The following is a 24,264-nucleotide window of genomic DNA, read 5'->3' as shown; positions in this document are numbered from 1 at the left end:
GGCAATGTTTTATTAAAGCTGATTTCATTATTTAAATAAAAGACAGTACACAAAAACACCAAGGTAGAGAAACTCTCAAGCGTAGTTTTTATATTTGGTTTGTACATTTATTAAGAGTGAAAAAGTATTTACCCAAACTAAGTGTTACAAAGTACAGAGTTCCTCCACCGTCTGGGAAGTGCATTACTGAAGCATTATCTCTACTCATATAGAGAATAATTACCAGGGAAAAGATATTACACACAGTAACTGTTCTAAATCCCTGGGTAGTTTGACTAAAATTATATTGACTAAAATATAAAACTAGAGAGCAGCTATACCATAAGTCAAATAAACTTGTTTGATAAGGTTTATAAGTGCCATGGTAATAACTAACTGTATTTAACGTTAAATACAATTCTCCCACTGAAGCAAGCATATTTAAGACAATGAACGACACAGTCAAGTCATCCGGTTCTTCTGGGGCTACCATCAATACGAGCCCTAACAGAGCCCCAGTTTCATCTGCTTGGCATTGTGTGCTTCGCATGCCAATTTTCAAGTTGATTAACAAGGATAATTCTGGCAAAAAAATTTTGCAAATTTTTTCTTTCACTGACCCAAACTGAGAAGCCTACTGAAACTGTGGAAATAATTAGAAAGTCCTAAATCTGTGTTTAATTAGGAAAAATATATTTATAAAAATTAGGAAATGTCCTCTGGATAAAATTCTGTTTGCAGATTCCATTAGAACACCACTGTATCTGAAACTAATCCTATCCTTTCAATGGATTAACAGCAGGAAGGTATTTCTATGAGAACTGTTTCTCTCACATCATCAGTTAAATGCTCATCACAATTAATCATCAGTTTCTACATCCCACAACAGAAGCTTTCCATTCACCATTTAGCCATAAGCGAAGAGATGAACTGCAACAACACAGCCAGCTCTCTCTACTCAGTACCCTCATAAAATGACTTCAGCCTTCCTCATCTTTCTGCTAGAAATTAATTCCTTTATTACCACAGTTATAAAAGGCTCCAAAGGTATTCTTTAACCAGTATTTATCTAGGTTTTATTGTTGACTTAGGCAGGAAATACCTGAGACTTACTGTATTAGCACAAAACAAATGAAAGAATTTGTAATACTTATACAAGTAATTCCATTTTTACTGAAGTGGTGTGCAGGCAGGAAAGTGAAAGCCAATACATTTAAGGGAAAATCAAAACACTTAATATGTAATACAAATGAAAGATTTCAGAAGGAAAAGCAGAAGTGCTCACGAAGCTACAAGAGCAATAGAGCCGAGACTGTAGCGGAGCGGGACTAGGAGGTACTCCCAGGCCAGCCAGTGACTGACTCCCAAGCTGGGACAATCACTTGCAAACAAGAGCGAGAAATCTAGAGAGCAAAAGCAAACAGACTGTGAAACATAAACCCAGTATGGAGACTCTGAGAGGTTAATCTCTCTCCTTTGCTTGTTGGGTAGAACCTGTTCCTTGAAAAAGCATCTTTTCTGGCTAGGACTAAGGGTTAAGAGCAGGAAACGTACTAAATAAGCAGTTAAGTAAATGGCGACAAAGATCTATGTGTAGGAGCTGCTGGGAAATTTAACAAGATTGTGAATTTTTATAACTTAAATTCAGTAAAATCTTCATGACGGCGAAGCTAAAATAAGAAGCTACTAGACTTAAAAAGAAGGCCCTGCCTTATTTTCCAATTGGCATTTGTTCTTTATTAGGCAGGAACTTTGGATATATCTATGTGTATTTTTAATCTTTTTCCATTCTTTAACACACTCATGAAAGCATCAAAGTAACAAATGTATATTATGTACAGCACACTGGATTGATTTTGCTCCTGTGCGGCCACTGGGGGCCGTGGAACCTTCTGGAAACAATTTACATCTCTATGACAGTTTCCTCACATGTAAAGTATCAAGTGTCAATGGCTGATGGTTTTCTGGACTTTTAAAAATTATTTTATTATTTGCTGACATGTTCAAATATTAAACGTTTTGAACTATTTTAAAGACCACATATTCTCATCTGTCATATCTATAAACTACTTCCTAACAAAAATATACTATGGTTAATACCTTTGAAGGTTTTATTATGTTTTTACAACACTAAAATTCCACTTGATACTTTATAATTTTTGCTAGAGTAAATTCACAGAGTTTCCCATCTCTTATAACACCAATAAAACTGTGGACACTGTCAATGAAAGCAGAGTTCTCATGCCACTTAGGTGACCCGTCCCTGCATACTGAGAAATTAAGCTTTAAATCATATACTAACCACTATTTAAAGGATATTTTGTGGAACTACAGCCAAGTAAGTTAGACTTCCTACTGAGCTTTTTGGAGATAATATGTGAATTATGATGGTTTTTACAAGATCATTTTTATATAATCTTGGTTAGAATATAGTATTGGTAGTACTGCCTCCAAAAGTCTCTCTTCCTCACTGCCCAGGAAAAGTCAATAGCTCTGTGACCATGAGTCTCTAAGTATAGAAGGCCGCCTCAGTTCACAATCTTGGCCCCTTTGATTCTTGTTTCATTTAAATAGAAACCAATGATTTCCTGAGTAATTTTAACATCAGTTTTACTTTATGAATTTACCTTTGATACTTTGAAATGCTATCTTTCTAAATATATGTCCATTATTATAGAAGTGGTAAACACAAAGAAAATAAGAAAAGAAAAACAGAGAGTTGGGTATGCCCCATGTACATAGTATTTATAAAGGACACTGTGAAAAGAACTTTCAGATAATCCTCTAACAAGAAACAATATGAAAAAAAGGGTCAAATATACATGGTCCCCAACTTAGACTATCCACGTAGAATATTCCTTTTCCACAATGGTGTGACAGCAATCTGGATTCGGCAGAGAACAGACACTGAATTTTGATCTTGACTAGTGCTAGGGTACTCTCGATGATGCTACACAATGTAGGGAGTGCCAGTGTCCAGCCAGTCCCACATTCGAGGGAAAACAACCTGCACACTCCACAAGAGGAGCTGCTAAGCTACAGTGCTGTGTAGGTTACAGATGTCAAATGTATTTTCATCATAAGACTGGCTTCTCAGAATGCGTAATTACCTACCGTAAGCAGCCGAACATTTGCATCATATAGTCTAAGAAGGTACAGAGATGAATTCAGAAAGAACTCTAATAGTTTATAGGCTACACTAAACAGTATTGGATATCACATTTGAAGGAAGTAAACAGCCAGTATAATAAACAATGACTTTTGTTTACAAATGAGATAATAGCCCAAAGTAAAGGGCACACACCAACTGAGCTCTAACAAAGCAGGAAGGAGGAGCCACAAACCACCCCTGCCAGGGCATTGTTCTCCCCATTCCCCAGCATCAGTACCGAAGGAGGAGATGCAATAGGAACTGGATACATCTCGGCCGTGGGCAGAGATGCAGGAGGAGCCCAGGCTTTGAAAATGGAGACTGAGGTGTAACCATGAGCCTGAAGCTTCTTTCCAGGAACCATGGAGAGGACACTCTAGGAAGAAATCATAGAAAATGGCCTGGGAAAATGAACAGAGGAATTGAGAAGGAGTGGCTCTGCAGGACCATGTAATGACTACCTGTGCCTGATCCAATCCGCCACTGTAGGGAGAGCACAGGAGGGAAGAGAAACAGAAGCCAGGGCCTGATGGGACAGCACCTCCAGGCGAACAAGCAAACAACCGGGCCTGTGTGGTCACTTCAGTACCTTCTAAAGAAACCCACCACAGGAAGAGTGGGCCTCCAACACAAGCAGAACAATAATGGGTAGAAATTCCCCAAAATCAACATTTCCTGCTGACTTCTGGGAAAATCCAGGGCAGGACTGGCATCTACTGGATACTAAACAAACACTCAACCCCAAAGGTAATTTCCCTGAACTCACTGGGACATTGTATACCCCAAATCTGGTTTATCAGTTCGAATTAGACACAAACCACTGCCCCAATTACCTGACTCTGCCATACGAAGTATGATGGGAGTAGGAAAAATTCAAATCCCACCGCAAACAGAAAGGGGTATTTGACTGACGCTATAATCTCCTTCATCTGTTTAATTTGTATTTTACTGGTTCTCATTCTTTCATAAACACCTGTCTGGGCACCTATTATAGCATGTATTTCTCAGAATTGTTTTACACACAACTCCCATGATTTCCATCTCACTCTTCTTAGTCACTTTACCCTTCCTCCTCTTTTTACGTCTCAACTGTAGCCTTCTAAAGCTTCAGTAATCTTGAAGCTCTTTCCTAACAATATAGCACTATCCACTTCCTTCCACTTTTCCTCTTGGAGATTTGTCTCAGTCGACACAGAAGTAAGCCCTACGCTTAGTTTAATTCCCTATCTCTAACCTTAGTGAGTAACATCTTAGTATACACTATCCTTTTCCCGTCATTCTTCAACAGGTGCTGACTGTTTTTAAGGAGTATTACAATACTACCTCAATGAAGAGGGAATCTCTAGCTGTGGCTGTGTCTTTAGGAAAGAGGTGCCCCTTGGGGTAGTGTTAGAGATTATGCACCCAAAAACCCCAGGAAACTGCAGAGGTGCAACACCTTGACCCTATTACAGCCCAATCCCGTTTGAATATTGCAGATATTTCAACTGAAAGAATGTAGCTGATAAAAATCTAACCAGTGAAGTAACTCTGGAGACACAACTCCTAATGCAATAATTCTAGACACATAAAAATTAGAGGCAGTAGGTCACCCTTTAAAAATATCAATTCCAGAGTAATAGATTGCAATAAGACAAAACAAGATGAAATACAAAACAAGGACTTAAAAACTATCTATAAGAATATTTGATAACATGGAAAAGGACAAGGGCTAGAGAGAGAGGGGTCAGTGGTGAAAACACAAACTGCTCTCTCAGTAGACAAGAGTTTGGGTCCAGCACACACATCAGGTGGCTCACAATCACCTGTAACTCCATATTCCTGGGGATCCAAAGCCTCTTACTACTGAAGGCACTTACATACACATATTCACACACACATATATAATTGAAAGTAAAATAATTTAATAAATCAAAGAGGATATAAATAAACTAAAGAGAAAATACAAAAATATATTTAATGGAATAAAGAAGACAATAAAACATATGTAAATGAACCTAATAAAGACATTGAAATACTAAAAAAAATAAAATTAAAATTTTTTAAAAAAAAGCTCATAGAGTTTTTTTAAAAAAACAATAGAATGGTTTAAGGAAGAACAGACATATGGGACATCTTTAGAAGACAAGATTTATAAATCATGAGAATAGAAGAAGACAAACTTCAGGGTAAATGTTTCAACATTAACCAAAAAAAAATCATAGCAGAAAGTTTCCAAATCTAAGAAGAGGGATGACCATTCATATTCAAGAAACATGGATAAGACCAGAGAAACACCTCTCCATACTATAATTTAGTCAAGACCCTAAACATGGGAAACAAAGAAAAAAGACTGAAAATTTCCAAGATGGATCTACAAAGTCACATATAAAATCAAGCTCATCAAAATTACAGCATATTTCTTAACAGAAACTCTAAAAGCTTGAGTGAGTATAGAATTCCAAGCTGTAAAGACAATAATTGCTAACCATGACTGCTATATATCACAAAACTATTGATCATAATTGCCAGAGAAAAAGCCTTTCCATGATAAACACAAAACTATAAGAATGCAGCACTATTGAGCCAGTGCCACAGAAGATTCTAGAAGAACTGCCATGCACGTAAGAGAAAGATAAACACATGTATAATACTATGGGAAAGAATAAGCTACACCACAATAGTTAGATATGCAAATCAGAAATGGAAAATATTTGAACCTGACAAAATCATCACGTGAGGGAAACACAACTTTCAATGATAACTGGAATGTTTTCTATTTTCTAGTAGAGAGGCACAAACAAGCAGATTGTTTTAAAAAACAGGATCTCCTTAGTTGTTGCCTAGAAGAATATACCTGATTATCAAAGACAAACACTGCCTTAGGATAAAGGATGCAAATGGCATTCCAATACAAACAGGTGTGAAGAGTGAATAGGTGTCACTAGTTTAATATCTGACAAAATGGAAATCTTAGAAAAGATGACAAAGTTTATTTCATAAGATTAGGAGAATAATCAAGAGGGTAAAACAATTCTAAATATATAAGCACCAAACACTGACATACATATTTTCATGAAACAAACACTTCTAGATGTAAAGACACAAATTAACCCCAGCACAATAATGGTGAGTATTTCAATATCCCACTCTCATGAACAGATAGGTTATTCCAACAAGAAACAAATATAAAAGCATCTTCATTAGGTGACATAGAGATCAAATGTACTTAAGTTATCATTAGTTAACTTACTTAACATTCTATGCAAATACTGCAGAATATACAATCTACTCAATAGCTCATGGAAATTTCTCTAAAATAGATTGTGTAATAGGAAACAAGGCAAGTCTTAACAAACATAGTAAACTCAAAACAATCTCATGTACTCTCTACCTGATCACAATGAAGTAAAATTAAAAATCAACAGCAAGAGAAATCACAGAATATTTGTAAACTCATGGAGACTAAACAACATAGTATTGAGTGATGAGTAGGTCATCAAAGAAATCAAGAAGGAAAATTTCAAATGCCAAAAAGCAGATGACAATGAAAACACTACATATCAAAACCTACTGCATACAATCAGAGCAGTCCTTCAGGGGCTAAAAGTACCAGCATTAAAAAAAAAAAAAAAAAAAAAAAAAAAGAGGTAGGCTTAGGGTATGAGACTATCTGAGAAAATGGCTATCTAGAAAAGACAACAGGCCAAACCCTAAGTCAGCACATGAAAGATTATGGCATAAATCAACAAAGTGGAAATAAAAAAACACAATAATTAATGAACTAGGATCTTTGAAATGCTGGACAAACCCATAGCCAAACTATCCAGCAGAAAGAGAAGACTCCAACTAATAAAATTAGAGATGAAAGGGGAAGCATGACAACAGATACCAATGAAATTCAGAAAGTCATTAGGACACACTCAAAAACTAAAATGCGATTCAACTGGAAAATCTGAAAGAACTGGATGAATGTCTATACCATGTAGCTTACCAAAATTAAACCAAGAGGGTATAAACAATTTAAACAGATCTATAACAAGCAATGGAACAGAAACTTCAAAAAAATTCCTCAAAAAACATAAACGTCCAGACCCACATGTTCCCTGCTGAACTCTACCAGATGTGTAAAGAACGAGCTCGATGCTCCTCAACCACTTCACATACTAGAAAGGGAAGAAACAGAGCTACGGGCTTCAAGTCAGGGTTACAGACATCAAACACAGATCACCACAGCAACAAAACCAAACTGTCCACCAATCCCCCGATGGACACAGGTGCAAAATTCTCCATAAAATACATGCAAATCCAAGTGAAGAACACATCAGAAAGACCATTTACCACTCTCAAATTCGCTTCAACACAGGGATATAAGGACAGTTAAATACATAAAAATAAATACATATAATACATCACATAAACAAACTTAATAGAAATTACAGATGCATGGTTTTGACAAAGTCCAACATTCTTTTATTTTAAAAGTTCTTAAGAAATAAGGAATAGAAGGAATGTACCTCAACATGATAAAATGCTATGAAGCTATATATAACAAACTTACAGTCAACAGTACACCAAGTGGGAGAAACTCAGTGCATTTTCCATTATAAAATTCAGAACCAGACAAGACTCTTGACTTTCTCTATTCTTATTCAAAAGAATGCTCACAGTTTTAGGCAAAGACTCAAGCCTAGGAAGAAATAAAAGGAATACAAATGAGAAAGGAGCAGGATGCCATGATCTTATACAAGGAGACCAGACAGATTCCAGCAGGTAACTTTTAGAACTGATGAGCACTTGCAGCAAAGAAGCAGGATAGCCCAAGAGCATAGGAAATGGGGTAGCCTTCTTGTATGCCAATAATAAACATGCTCAGAAAGAAATCAGGAAAGCAATTCAAATCTTAAGAGCTCCAAAGTAATATCTAGGAATAAACCTAACTAAGGAAGTGAAAGACCTCTACAAAGAAAAATTTAAAACACGGGAGAAAAAAAACTGAAGAAGACACTACAAGATTTAGAAAGATCTCTCATGGTCATGGATAGGCAGAATTAAGACGGTAAACATGGTTACTTTAGTGCAAACATTCTATAAAATTTCAATGACAGTGCCATTCTTTACAAAACTAGAAAAAGTCCTAAGATTCATAAGGAAACATAAAAGGTTGAATAGATAAAGCAATCCTAAGCAGAAAGAACAAGGCTGATGATATTACCAGCCCTGGCTTCAAGACATATTACTGTCATAGTAACAAAAGTGGCCAGCACTTGGAGAAACAGACGGACAGATCAATGAAGCAGGATGGAAAACCTAGGAGCAAACCCACAGTCCCAGCCAGAGACACCTCATTTTTAACAAAATATCAAAACAATCATCTGAAAATTTTTGAATAATGGTTCTGAAAATATGGATATGCATACATACAAGAATGAACCTAAATCCCTATCTCTCACCCTGAAGAAAACCCAGCTCCAAATCCATCAAAGATCTTAATGTGAGATCTGAAATGCTAAAGCTGTTAGAAGAAAAAGCTGTGGGAATGCTTCAAAATATAGGCATAGGCAAAAACTTCCTCAAAAATGTTCCCGTAAATGACAAAATCATTCTCAAAAAGGCAACTATCACGTTTTCTCTCCTCTTCGGATCCTAGATTTTGTACAGCCACATAGAATCATGGAGGTGTTTAGGACATGAGAGCAGAAACCCAGCTGCCTCGGTGACAAAGGGAACAGAAAGGAGTGGGGAAGGTGGGGGGAGAGAAAGGGTCAGAGCAGGAGAGGAAACACATTATGTAGTCATGGGAGAACATCAAACACAGTGTTAGATAAAATGCATACACACACAAGTCACACCTCAAAGAGAATTCAATCATATTCTTTCTTACATAATTTTTTGAGAAAGAAAGCACTGATTTTAACCTGTATTTTAGACTTTTCTTACTGAATAACATAAACTATCTAAATTATGAATCCTTTTATATGTATTTATCTATAATAGAGTGTTTTTCATCCAAATAGGGAATTGTCTCCCAATGAGAGACATGCTTATTATCTGACAATGTGTTTCCAAAGGTCAAAACTAAAAGATTGTATGGAACAACAAATGTCACCAAGAGTACACACAAATTCATTAAAACACAACACTGTGAATAATTCTACCCAGCAATCTTTTTTCTACTTTTAATACAAACATCTGTTTTAATCAAACAGCCAATATTACGAAGAATCTCCGGCTCATTGTAGAAATATGTAGTTAAATCTACCAAAACAAAGATTTTAGGTTGATCAAAGTAATGCTAGCTTCCAGCATAGAAGGGTGTGGGGAGACACTTGATCCACCACTGGCTGAAAAGCCATCAGCATTTGATAGTGGCTGCAGGAGGGAGAGTCAGTCGTTTGAATGATGTGACACATAGAGGGTGACCACACAGCAGAGCTGGCCCCAAACCCAAGACTAGTTGGCAACAGACAAACTGGACTCAATGGGGAAAGAGGAAAAAAAATAATTTCAAAGTTGGGTAGGAAAGGATGGGAGGTTGAGTGATAGGAGGTTGAGTCATAGGAGTTGAGAGGGTGAATATATTCAAAATAAATATGAAGTTCTCAAGGAATTAAATATAAAAATTGAATGCAAGCTTATTCCTTAAATAATATTAAATGTTATCAACACAAGAATTTGTCAAAGTAAGCCAATATAAAAACAAATAAAAGGAAAGTAAGAAAGATAACCAAATAGATGGTCCACAACAGTATTTTGAACATGGAGGGCAAATAAAAGAATCTTAGAGAACTAAACTTACCCAAAGTGTTTTAGAAAATGACCACTGGAAATGAATCTTGTCATAATATACTATTACACAATATCCACAGGGTTACATAAAAAATTATGAAAAAAAAACTAGCTCTTTAAAAAGAAAAACATTATTTTAACAAGTTTCTTAGTTCTTTCCAAAGCACTTCATTTTTTCCCTTGTCTTTATGTGGAAATTTTGTGCCCTCCTTCAACTGAATCTTAAAGTAGAAACTACTTACCCACACCATTTTAGCCTACACAATAAAAGTCCCCAGCATTAAAGATGTCCTAACGCCTCTGAGGTTTTCATTAAGTAGTTACATAGTAAAGACTTGTACAAAATCTAAAATAAATCCAATCCACTATGCCAAGACTCAGGAGCACATCCTATGTTCCTTTCAGTGCATACTTTCCTGAACTGATTGACTCAAAAGCTGATCGTTCCTTTTGATGATAGAAACCAAGGAATTTCAAAGGACTTTTTGTATCTACCTGACACTATGAGAAAATCCCAATACCAACATTTAACACTTTCTCGAACAACCCAGGGCCAAGGAGATGGCTCTGTAGATAAAAGCACCTAGCATGTGCACAGGAGTTCAAGTCCCTCCCAGAGCCCATGTGTTAGAGGAGATAATCAGCTTCCACTATTTATCTTCTGACCTACATGCACATGTGCATGCACACTCACACACATACACTCACACACACATACACATACACAAACACACTCACACACACTCACACATACATATTCACACACACATATACACACACAACACATACGTGTACACACAATTATTTAATCAATTAAACTAAAGTTCAAAAATTCATCTACTAAGCTTAGCTGACCTCCAGTCTCTTTTTCCTGTACTTGACTCAACAGCATGGAAAATGAAGACAGTGCAAACCATAACCTTCTAAATTGACAGGAGCCAGGTAAGAACTTCACAAACGCCTGAACAAGAATGAAATGATCACAGTTTCACTGGGTTTTTAGATGACTCTTCTCAGGGAGAGTCAAACTGGAAGTTAGTAGCCCTTATACAACCCATTTAAGACTAAACAGCAGTTACAGTTCGGACAGAAAGGCTGGAACAGCCATGTAATCACAGCACTTAGAAGTGAGGAGTTCAAGGTCATTCCTGGGGGCACAGCCTGGGCCACATGAGATCTTGTATCAATAAAACGTTATATTTTATATCTACTGAACCACACTAGTTCGAAGTAAAAATACACATTTCTTTATCATTTATAATTTTAGAACATATTTATGATGAATAAAGAATACTGTGTAAAAAAAAAAACTAGATGTCTTAGAATTTGCAGTCATTTAACTATAGCCCCATTAAAAATCAAAACAAAAGCATCATTGTATTGATTTTTCTGCAAAGTTAATTTAGAAGAAGTAAAATAGACAGAATGGCCTTTGAGACCTCTAATACAGTTAAACAAAATGTTATAAATATATGTGAACATAACAAATATAAATGTAAGCAAAATTCATGTTTATACTATAAACTCCAACACTACATGCTATATATAATACACACACATATATGTATGTATTAAATATTAGCATGTAAAGGAATTTGTATAGAAGAGAGACTTGGAGCTATGTAAAAAAGAGATGTAACTGTATATAGAAATATATGGCTGTGCAGGAAGAGATGAGGCTGTATGTATGTAAAGAGATATATAGCTGTATGTAAAGAGATATAGCTGTGTGGAGACAGAGAGATTTTAAAAAAAAGAGATTTTTTTAAAATGAAGTAAAAGAGAAAGTTACCATCAGAAGCATGTGTGTTTCCATATTTACCTGTCAGATAGAAACTTATTTCTAAAACCATCAGATAAAAAAGTTTCCTACAGTCCAGCTACTCTGAGGTCTTCTATTCACAACCCTGGAGCAGTTTTGGGGAGCTGGCCTCTCCTGGACTGCATTATATATATATTTCCTTTAATGTTTCATGCATAACCTATCTGAGAGGACCAAGCAGACTCCATAACAGGCTGCTCAGTCTTCTCTCAGAGATCAGGCCTCAATTTCAGTTTCCTGAGACTGAGCAGGCACTTTCTGAGGAAGAGCCATGAACAAAGGACAATCAATCTCCAACACCCCTGAGAGCAAGGAAAAGGGGCCTGGTAGGTGCAGCACCAGGCCAGAGCCACAGTCAGCAGCTCAAGGTGATAACCGAATAAGGACAAAGCCTGGGACTTGTCCAGGCCTGCCCCTAAATGGAAAGAGCTATAGCCTTAACCAGCCTCTGACTAGCCCTGGCCAATTAGAATGTACTAACATGTTTGCCACTTGCTTAAGCCAATCATATCTGAGATGACCTAACTGCCCTAGGACTCCTCTTGGCTGTGCTTAAAAGGGGCCTGTGAGCCTCTCTCAGGGTCATCACGATTTTGCCTTTGTGTAGGATGGTTGGCCCCAGCATACTGGAATCTTTCTTGAAATAATAAATGTTCTTGCTGATTGCATACATGGGACTTCTCCAGGACCCTAACACTATCTAGACTTAAATCTATTTTACCGAATATTATTATCATAGTATTTCCATACTTCTACTAACTTGGAGAATAATCAGCTAAATTGTCATTCATAGGGAAATGACCTTGGGTGCCTTTGGCCTAATGTGACGGTTATAACTTTAATAACTGTTAGCTTAGAAATAATGTGATAGAGCTGAGATACTGAATTTAGAAAGGGAAGCACTCCAGTGGAAGTACCCAGGAGAAACATGGAAAATTTGACCAAAGCTTGGAAACCAGGTTAGAGTAATGGAAGTGAACTTTGAATCATCCTATCCAGACTGGAAAGAGGAGGGGCCAGAAAGTACCAGGCCTATGCCGCCATTACCGGCTTGCCGAGGCTCCAATGCTGGGCTGAAAGTTACTTTCTGCATTCATTCATGCTAATCTGTACAAAGTGGGTGTTACTATCTTGAATTTCACACTCAGGAAAATGAATCTCAAAACTAAGCATCCTGAGACAGGAACCAGGGCACTGGTCTCCTCTGACTAGACGGCACGGCCCCTTCAGCATCTCACCTGTGAACATCAAATGAAGACCTCTACACAAATAAATCTGGAAAGAGGAACAGAGGGCTCAACCCAGGACTTCAAATGTGCCCTTCATCCCACAAAGCCTGGTGCCTTCCACCATTGAGTTGATTCCTAAAATGCTCAATGACAGTCTGTGTTGCTCTGGAAATCACTCACTTGTGATGGGTTTCCATACTAGCTGCACTCCTAGAACCTATCCTTAGGGACATAACCAAGTACACTTGGCCAGTGAATGAACTAATCCTAATCCTACTCTACCCAACTTGTTTCTACTTACATTGATCACATTAGAGCTTTGTTTAATACAAAGTATTATCTTTATTTTGTATTAATTATCTTACCTATAACAAAAATTAAGCTACCACAGCACAGAATAGGCTTGAGCTTCAGGAACAGACAGTCACTCACAATTCTTGAGAATGTTTAGAAGTCCTTCTCACATGATAAAAAAAATGCTGCAGAATTCAGGCCCTGTTCCTCAGCCAGTTAGGCCAACATGGATTCTGACCTTTCGCCTCACTGGATTTGCTCTCTGTTATCTTCCTTGATACAGAGTGTGGCAGGCTAACCAAGTGAATTCTTCAGTCAACATGTCTTTCAGTCATTTACAAATGTGAGTGTGAGTGTGTGTGTGTGTCTGTAACAAAACAAATATATAAACAAACACACATATGTATATGTACATGTGGTGTGTGTAACAAAACAAATATATAAACAAACACACATATGTATATGTACATGTGGTGTGTGTAACAAACAAATATATAAACAAACACACACATATGTATATGCACATGTGGGGTGTGTGTGTGTGTGTGTGTATGTGTGTGTGTGTGTGTGTGTAATGTGTATCTCCAAAAATGTCCAGGCCATTCTTCTAGATATTATCTTCCCTCACTTGCTAATTCTACTCATTTTTTCCATGGCACAGAGAAGCCAAGAAGGATTTCCTTCCACGCTGTTTCTTCCTCACGTTCTTTCAGCCTTTGGATTTCCTCTCCTGTTGCTTCTGTTGTGTTGACAGACTACCCTAAATAAAGCTTAGACATTAATCAGTCACCTTGGCCATGTTTTTGTTGTGTTGAGAGACCACCCTAAATGAAGGTTAGACATTAATTAACCAGTCACCTTGGCCATGTTTTTGTTATGTTGGTGAGGATAAAGGAATCAACTAGTCTTTCAGTGTCATTGAACCACATGATCATAGTTCAAAAACAGGCGTCAGCAGAAGTTACCTAAGAACCTTGGAGTTTCTTCTGCACGACAGTGTACAATCCCAACTGAGTCCAGTTTTTCCAGATACAAACGAGAAGAAAACACAGGTTCAATGGGAGAAAACTGCATTTCCTCACTTACCAAAACAACAACTACAGGATACAAGAGAGGAAGGCTGCTCTCCTCAAGTGCAGTCAGGAACTTCCGGGGCGCTTGAAAATCAGAGGACAGAACCTGGAAGACAGCAAAATAAGAGACCACGAAAGGAAGATCGTACAGAAAGGAAGTTGACTCATGAGGAGATGAACTTTATATCACATTCAATGTATTTATCAGAATTAACCATTAAACAAACCACTTTAAAAGATACACATAATTTATGCATATTAAGATGTGAGCTATTTTCTGGGTTGAACTTACATCATAATATCTGCTTTATACATGGAAAAATTAAATTACTGTCTATAGAAGCAATACTTGCATCTCCTTCTAGGAATTGGGTTCAGAAAATAATGTTTTCCTATTTGAAATAGTAAGTAATGCAATTTTTAAGCATGCAGTGAATAGTACAACTAGTCTACCAAAATCGTCTGTTGCACATGTATGAGTCAAGAAAGATCCATTCTCCCTAACGTTGTTTGCTCGGGTCTCAAATGCTCCAACCATTATGTTCAGGACTTACAGTCACACAGATGAAGCTATAGCACTGGTCTATGAGGAAGTTCTGAACGTCTCCACCTGAGTGATCCAGAGCTGTGGGTGTGATGGCAGCACACTAGGAGAAGAACACATCAGAAGACATTACAGTCTGGACAGACGGACCTACATGGACGTCAGTGACCTTAGGACAAAGCAGCAGAAAGAGATTTCAATTAATCCATGAATAATGTATAGTATTTTAAAAAATAAAAATGCAGAAAACTATTTCAAATAGGAAAAAAAATGCTGGGGACCAAGAAAACACTAAGGAACAGGCAAGGAGCCTGGTTTATGTTTTATGAGGAATTTACTACAGTGAATGCTCAGGGATAGAAGAGAAAGGCAGACTGGTCAGTGCTGTCAGAATTACAGAAGCTTCGTAAATGCCATAGTTCACACAGTATATTTCACTCCACCCAGAATGACTAAAAGCAGGGAAAGCAGTAAGAATCATTACAACGATGTCTGTTAAAGAGAAATAAGAGCTGAACTTGGGCAATAATAACCAAAAACAACGACCGAAAAAGAAAACATCTAAGATGTAGCTCATCTGGATGCGGTGACACACACCTCTGATCCCAGTACTCAGACCACAGAGGCTGGTGGATCTCTGTGAGCTCCAGGCCAGCACTGCCTTCATAGTGAGACTCTGTCTCAGCAAACAAATAAACAAAAAGTAGTAAGCAACCTTAGACTACATTAGAAGAGACAGCACATCAATCATAAAAATGCTCCCAATAAAATAGGCCTTACGTCTTGGCATTATCTTGCTTCATGTTTTTCTTTAATTATAAACATGAATTTAAGAATTATTATAAAGGGTTCTCTTATAAAATCTACCTGTAATAATGTCCCAAGAACTCACATCTCATGGTTCATACCTGCATGGTGTTTATCACACTTTACAATCTACTTCTAAAATACAAGGCTGAACCTGACACATGGAACTATAACCCAGATGCCCTACTCAACAGCTTAAGTCCATGTACTGTTATAAACTACTGGATGATGGAGGGGGAAGGTTTCAAGAACTAGTTCTGATATGGAAATTAGTTCACTGATAACTCCTAAGATTTCATTTCCATTTAAAATTTGTATTGAGCCCAAAGCTTAAAGAGAACACTGATTTAAAAAACAAAACAAAACAACCCACAAAAGCAAGCCTTCCCTGGCAGCACACACAATTAACACATTAAGAGAGATCAGCTCCCTCTGCGTACCAAGCTTCACCAAGAAATCCCATCCTCTGGATGTTACAAGGAGATGATGTTTCACAGCCTCTAAAATAGCCAAACAATTTCAAAGGCGCTAAGCGGCTAACTTGCTCCAGACTCTTCCATGATGTTGCTCTAGCCGACCACCTGCTATGAAAGCTTTGCCTTGCTCCTGTAGACTCACTTACTTTTTAGAAATGAAGACTAGAGATGTCAGTCTCCTGGGAGCACTTTCCCCAAACACTCCCGAGTCATAAAGATATGTCTCCCATGTGACTGAAGGTTTGTAGGCATCCTTTGCTTAACGTTAGACTTTCCTAGTATCAGGATTTTTTCCTTTAAAATGATTTTTTCCCAGACCCATCACAGTTCCCCCTTCCTCCCTCCGGTCTTCCCAGTCCCTCCCTCCAACCACCCCCCCCATCCACTTCCTTTCCCCTCCCTTCAGAAAGGTGCAGGTCTTGCATGTGTATCAGTCAGCTAGAACCTGATAGACGAGAAAGTGGAGAATAGCCTTGAATGCATTGGCACAGGAGACAACTTTCTTGAACAGAACACCAATCATGCAGGGATAAGATCAACAGTTAATAAATGGGACCTCATAAAACTAAAAAGCAAAGGACACCATCAAAAAGAACAAAACGGCAGACTACAGAATGGGAAAAGTTTTACCAACCCCACATCTGAAAGAGGGCTAATTTCCAAAATGTATAAAGAACTCAAGAAACTAGATATCAACAAACCAAATAATATAATTTTTAAGAAAACATGGTATAGAGAATTCTCAACAGAGGAATCTCAAATGGCTTAGAAACAAGTAAAGAAATGTTAAACATCCTTAGCCATCAGGAAAACGCAAATCAAAATGACTCTGAAATTCCATCTTACACCTGTCAGGACGTTTATAAAGGGCCCCATTACCAGGAAACAGCTAACCTAACTACATCTCTCCTGTAGGAGTTGCAGTTCAGAGTGCAAGTTCAGTCCTGCTTCTCCCTACTGGAATACCTGTGAGGAGTAAAGCATCTTTTACAGGGCCTGGAGTCTCAGGTCTCCTACAGGATCAGTGGTACTATGTCCTCATAAGCAGTATGCATGGAAACTGAATCGTCTCTCATTCGTCAGATATGAATCCAGACAACCACAGAAACAGACCTTATCATGCAGAACTCTGGATTCAGAAGAATGGCTTTAGTTTAAAAATTCCATTTTTGCTGGGCAGTGGTGGCACATACCTTTAATCCCAGCACTCGGGAGGCAGAGCCAGGCCGATCTCTGTGAGTTCGAGGCCAGCCTGGTCTACTGAGCAAGATCCAAGACAGGCACAAAAACTACACAGAGAAACCCTGCCTCGAAAAAACAAAAAATTCCTTTTGTATGCACATAAATGAGATCTGTGATGAAAATGTGAGCCTTATAATGAGTTAAGCTCCTAAGCATTAAAAAAAAAATAGGTGAATTTCTTAAGGACAGAGTTTGGAATACTTGAGAAAAAAATACATTTTTAATCACTAGCAAATGCTTAACAGCGTTTAAAACTTTGCCATATTATATATAAAAGAAGACCAGCTTTACTCAAGAAAAATAACATATATTTTTAATCACCAAAGAGTAATCTCTGAGTGTGGGATGGATACCATTCAATGCTATAACTACAAGAACAGGAGGATGACATAAAGGAATAAATATATTTCTTATAAAAGGATGCAATACATATAAAATTTTTAAATTTAAATGAAAGAGCACTAAATACAGTATACCTGAAACCACTGATAAACTTGAGATAATCTGCAACATGCAGAGAAACCAATTTCCAATGATTAAACAAAGGTATCACCAAATACGATAGAGACCCTGGACTATTAATGACAACCTGATCCATTTGAAAGTCAGTGTTGACACCTTCTGTGAAAGAGGAGGAGCAAGCTGGATCATCATCCGGAAATTATGCGGTAACTGCATGTCTTCCATATTTTACAAGCAACAACCTACATCCAAGGACACTTGGTTTTTAATACTGCCCTACTTATTAATTCATTTTCGCACACTTTCATATTGGATTATATTAATCTGCAAGAGTTTTGTGGACTTGTATTTGGTTTTGTATATGCATGATAAATGCACAAGTGTAGCAATGTGCATACCATTGCGTGTGTGTGGAGGTCAGACAGTTGTGGGCATCTGTCCCCACCTTCTACTCTGTTCATGAAAGGATCTGTTGGCTGCTGCTGCTGCTGTGTACACAAGGCAAAGAGGCCATGCAGTTTCTGAGGAATTCTCCTGTCTCCCACCTCACAGGAGAATGCAGGAATTGTGTCTAACTTTCGTGAGTTCTAAGGATGTAAACTCAGGTGGCCCTCATGTTCACACAGCAAGCATCTTGCTGACTGAGTCATCTCCATAGCTTTGTTTTATGTTTTTAAGCAAAGACCTCTAACTTTCGTGAGTTCTAAGGATGTAAACTCAGGTGGCCCTCATGTTCACACAGCAAGCATCTTGCCGACTGAGTCATCTCCATAGCTTTGTTTTATGTTTTTAAGCAAAGACCTCAACAGGTGTATATTCCTTGAGCCTTTTGTTTTGAATTCTGAGAATAACTTGCCTAGGAATAAAAGTTTGCATTATACTTTCTTTCCTTCATAAACGTATACATCCTAGCCATTCCACCTCAAGATCACATTCTTACCCCCAGGTCTTCACTCCATCTCTCATGTGCCCATTCTCTACCAATCACTGTATTGGCTAGATTCCAACACTGAGTGGATTTTCATAGGTGTCCTCAGAGACGTGATATGTGTAATTTGCTTTCCTTCTCTCTTTGCAGCTGAGGGACAATCAGACATGGGATGATATTCCTGAATTCTGATTTCATTTGAAACTTGTAGATGAGGGTCCATCAACTTTCAGTGGCCTTGTGGAAATGTAAAGCTCAGTCAGCATCCCTAAGTCTTGCTTGCTTTTGGGTTTTGCACCAAGGGGCACTTGGAGGAACTCTTCATGTCAGAGGCCCCTTGGAGAACGGGTGGATTTCCTATTCAAGAGGTTTCTTTCCAACTGCCCCTGGCCTTTGCTGTACTATGCCTCAGGATCTTGGCTTGTTCAATTTACCAAACACCTGTTACGGTGACTCGTGCACTCACAGGAGAGGGAGTTTACATTGCACAGTTTAGGAGTATCAGTATGCTCTGCAGAAAGACATGAGGTAGACCGGAGGGATGTAAGGGCCAGCCCGGAAACAGAGGGGGAATGAATGGAGCTCCACCAGCTGCTTCCTTAGACGCCATTTGTCCATCTTGAACTCTGTGTAAAGATGGTGCCATGGGCATTCCGTAGGGTTGGAGTCTACTCCCGAACCCACACCCACCTGTTAGTCTTCATGGGAAAACCGACACCGCACAGCCAGAAGGGAGCCTCGCTCTCAGGGAGCTCTAAGCCCCGCCTGGCTGTCAAGACAAAGCAATCTTTATACTGTGTTTATTATGCTTGTGCTTTTTATGGAAAGAATTGGACAGAGAGAATTTATAAATTGTCTTCATACTATCATATTTACTTGGTTGTTACTTTTTAACTATTTTAATATATTATTCTACTTTTATGTTAAACATTCTGAAAACAAAGTGTTCCCTAATATTGGGACTATTTTAAGATTAATATGCCTTAAGCAGTTTCATATTCTAATTAAGAATTGCAATTTTATACAAATTGCATTTTATAAAACTGCACTTAGATTAATTCTAAAATGTGACTTCATCATTAAAGTCCCCTATAATTTGTTTAGAATCCACTTACTCCAAATACAACCAACCAACTCCACTCTTCAACACAGACTTTTAATTTTTAAAGTCCGTTTCCTTCATTGGTATAAAAACTGGGCTAATTCTTGATGTGATAAATAGAACCTCTAAGTACTCTATTTATTTAGTAATGTGTTAAAGTTTTTTAAAAAATACTGAGTAAACTTAACTGGTAACTGCTAAGTCAACATCTTTTAGAACACAGGATATAGACATGTAAACTATCACTCAGCTATATAGTGGTAGGTATTTAATAGTTATTAAAATACATTTGTTCAGCTATTTGATAAATTTAAAACTCCAACTAATGTAGCACTGTTCACCAGCTAAGGTATGTACTTGCAAAGAGTTTTGTATAAAGGCTATTAAATATAAGTGGTATGTATGTGAACACACACACCAACCAAACTATAAATCTTTCTTCTTAAAACCAAGACTCTTCACAACTGTTTCCAGTTAGGGGGAATTGTTTTTGGTCCTACATCTCCCTTCTCAACTGGAAATAATCAATTAATCTAATTGGAATAAAGAAACGTGACTTAACCTAAATATGGCACTGGTATCTTTGATCTCCTCAGTAAAGAAGGAGCACGTTAGCTGGCACGACCAGACTGTGTGTGTACAATCCCGCGCCATCACTCAGGACTGTCATTCTTAACATTTCCACTCTCAGGTACAGCACAGGGAACAGCCTGTGGCGAGAAGAACTTCCTTTCTTTAAATATTTTAGCTCAAAAACATTTAAATACTTAAATTTCCAAGACATTCAGAAAATTAAGGAAGTATAGCAAAATTTAAATGTTTTCCTTATGGCATAACGACCATTCACTAAAGATTTACCATGAACTACACGAGAATGTCTGCACAGTGGAAACACTATTTAAAGCATGAGTATCTGTGAGGAAGATGGGTTGTTGGAGAACTTCCCTCCAAGAAGAGCTAAGGCTCAACGAAGCCTGACAGGCTTTTCCTCAAGTCCCCAGAGCCAGAGATTCCAAAATGTCTCTGAGAAGCAAACCCACCCACTTTTCACAGAACATGTTGATTGAGTCATGTCAAAATCAGAACCTGGGCTGGAGAGATGGCTCAGAGGTTAAGAGCACTGCCTGCTCTTCTAGAGGTCCTGAGTTCAATTCCCAGCAACCACATGGTGGCTCACAACCATCTGTAATGAGATCTGGTGCCCTCTTCTGACCTGCAGTCATACATGCTGTATACATAATAAATAAATAAATCTTTAAAAAAAAAAAATCAGAACCTGCCAATACCCCCCTCCCGTCCCCATTCACCCTGCAGGCCTAGTGTGGGCGTAACAAGGGAGTGCTAGAGACATGCACTTCCCTTCCGGTCTGAGGAAATGTAAAAATCACTGTAAGAGCTTTGTTTTCCTTGTTGGGCCACTTAACTCTGAGTCTTCACTATGGACTGCCTTCATCTGAATCAGCTTTTAAGCTATTCCTTAAGAACATGGGGTCTGGAGCTCCACTCCCTGCCTTTCGATCAATCTCTGAAACATCCTTTCTGTGTGACTTTTGTAAGAACTTACTGCATCCTGTGGCTCAATTTATTAACTGGTAAAATACAGACCTGATAGAATTCATAGGATCGGCTACTAAGTGAGAGACGAGGACTGCTAGCGTCTAATGTCTTTCTCAAAATCTGAGAAAAAAATGTACCTGGTAGGAAGTCAATCCCAGTGTTGTGAGGTTATAAATGTATCCCATTGCCACTCTGTGTCTGCTATTCTCTATAAACTAAAGCCCCCAACAGTGAAGGCTGAGCTGCTGGGAGATGCCTGTGTTCCTCTGTTAGACTCAGACCCTTGCCAGCTGATCACACCCAAAGATCTGTCATTCACTAACAGCGTACAACTGCATAGTGTAAATACTATTTAAAGGATGGAGAGTGGGGGGGAAGATGAGCTGTCAGGAAAAAAAAATTCCTTTCCAAGTAGGAATATCTGAAGAGAAAGCAAAAGAACACTGTGACCAAGGTCTGCCTGCCATGGGCCACTGGGCCAAGTGCCCTCTCACAGAAAGAACCATGCTTCCACAAGATGTACGTTCCCAGTCTACGGGCTTTCCCAGAAATCGCTGCTCTAGATTCAGTAAGTGTGCTGCATCCCATTCTCATTTCTTTCTTGACAACACAGAGCAGTCTCTCCTTGCACACAGCACAATATTAAATGTGTGCTCTTAACTCCTCTTGCTTATTTTTGTCTTCCTCTTCCAAATGACAGCTTTAGCACATCATTCTAACTCTGTAACTCCTTCCCATTTGATTCCCTACATTACTGAGCTCTCATCATTTGATGGAAGTTGTGCTGAATGCTTAAAACAAATGTATGCTGAAATCATAGTGCATACCTACACATAAGCAAGTGTTGCCGTTCATATACTTTATTATGGACACAGTGGCGAGGATAAAGCAGCCGATTTATGATGACACAGCCAGGAAGGGGTTAATACGCAGATTCTGGTCTGTACAATGTAAGTCCACTGCTCATCAGTACAGCACCAGTACTTTTAATTTGGTGAAGTCACTGGACAAGAGGAGTAAGGTACTGAAAATCCATTTGGAAGAAGCACTTGAATGGATAAAGTCAATTGATTACTATCTTAAAGGGGCTCATATAGTCTCTTAACTCTTAACAACTTTCTGGGTCTTAGATTTGGAAAAAAGTAGTTAACAAATCTCTTCTAATTCAAATCTTTGGATTTGACCTTGGAGAAGAATCAGGTGCTCTTAAACTCCTGCAACTGACACATGCTGAGCAACTGGCAGAGGGATTACAATAGAAACACTCCCTTAAGAACTGTCTTCCAGTGTGAATTCCTTTCTCTCTCTCTTAGAGGCACTTTGAGGGCCAACTATTGTTCTGATGAGAAACTACCAAAGATTGTAGAATGGGGGTGAAAATAGAACTAATCCTAAAAAACATGAGTTCCTGTAACAAGGAATTCAAGGTCCCATTTTATTATATATATATATATATATATATATATATATATATATATATATACACATAAATTAACTATCCAAAGCTATAAAGTTCTGAAAAAGATGTAAAGATAGCAAGCAATATCTTAATGAAGTTAATGAAGCCTGTGTCTTGTCCTGAGTTTGTACTGTAGGACATTACATTGGTTCATGGTTAGTGGGCAGCGAATAAGTAAAATGGACAATCACGGCCGTTAATTCATAAATTGTGTTTGGCAAGCACAATGTGTACATATTTCCTAAATAAAATGATAAAAGATAGCACGTTATAAGGTATACACAGTAATATGATCTGTTGAGATTTAATAATGCATAAAAACTTTCAAAGTTAAGAATTTAGAAGTCAACATAAACAAATCCTCTCTGTCATAAGTAGAAGCACAATGCAAGAAATCCTAGCCTGGAATGGATTAGTGTAAGACTCCCATTAGTTGACCAGGCAACGTTCAGTGAGAACTAAAACTGAACACACACTCAAGGCCAGTGAATGAGTTTCTGCCTTTGAGAAGAATATCAAATGCAGAAGATGGTTAAACCTGCAATTCCCAAACTTAAATGTGCACCAGAATCTCTTAGGACCTCATAAAGATGCAGATTGTTCATTTCCCTAGATATAGGAATCTGCATTTCTGAACACCTCCAACTGGTGGCAATACCACCAGTCCCTGAATCCCAAGCTAAAGCACAGGTCGCTCCCTTAAAGGCGTACACATCTAAATGGGCTAACTTCTCTCAAGTACATACCCACATACAATCCAAAGACCAAACTATCCTTGACAAATCCCAAACTACTGATTTTCCTATGCTCTGAAATGAATCACCTGTTTCTTTAGTAGATCTCCTAGCATGGCAAACGTGAACAACATGAATGACAAAAGTAAACAAATTAATTATTCCAACTAATTTTTGTCAAATTCGTGCCAAATTTACATAACCTAATTTTATTTGCATGTACAAAGTTTAGTTTTTCTAAGGAATAGGAAATAACCTAGATGTATATATAAGTACTATTTTAAAATTTCTACCTAAGATATGTACAACAAATAATTCAAGTTCTAAGCAAAATATCATAGACTTGAAATTACTATTCAAAGGCAACCTGGATAATGCCACTTTATTTCTTGTGCACAAGCTGTTTTTCTTAAATGTATGTTCCTTTTGATTGAGAAATAGATTTGTTTTGTTTAAAAATTTCCCATGACATACAGCTCTCCATTATAAGATATATATTAGTAACCTGCTAAATATTTATAGTCCCAAACTATTTGCAAACATAGTGTTTGCAAACATTAAAGATAGATTATATATATTTGCAAAAAATATGAAAAGAATCATATGCTACAAATATTTAAGTATGAATATCTCAGAA

The 24,264-nt window shown here is 37.8% G+C and overlaps 1 protein-coding gene across 8 annotated transcripts in view; it reads right to left on the bottom strand.

Annotated features, from left to right (window-relative positions):
* Crppa (CDP-L-ribitol pyrophosphorylase A) overlaps positions 1-24,264 on the bottom strand; it is a 308,706-nt gene that overhangs the window by 135,145 nt on the left and 149,297 nt on the right. For all 8 annotated transcript variants that reach the window (XM_052738357.1, XM_052738356.1, XM_052738355.1 and 5 more), the window contains 2 exons: positions 14,871-14,963; positions 14,330-14,422 (listed from right to left, as the gene is read on the bottom strand). In XM_052738357.1, coding sequence (XP_052594317.1) covers positions 14,330-14,422; positions 14,871-14,963 — 186 coding nt within the window. The remainder of the gene's footprint in view (positions 1-14,329; positions 14,423-14,870; positions 14,964-24,264) is intronic.

This window comes from Peromyscus californicus, unplaced genomic scaffold, assembly GCF_007827085.1.
Source record: "Peromyscus californicus insignis strain IS unplaced genomic scaffold, ASM782708v3 Scaffold_15__1_contigs__length_86483966, whole genome shotgun sequence".
Lineage (NCBI taxonomy): Eukaryota > Metazoa > Chordata > Mammalia > Rodentia > Cricetidae > Peromyscus > Peromyscus californicus.
Note: the sequence above shows the minus strand (reverse complement) of the source record. Positions and strands in the feature narration are given on the sequence as shown.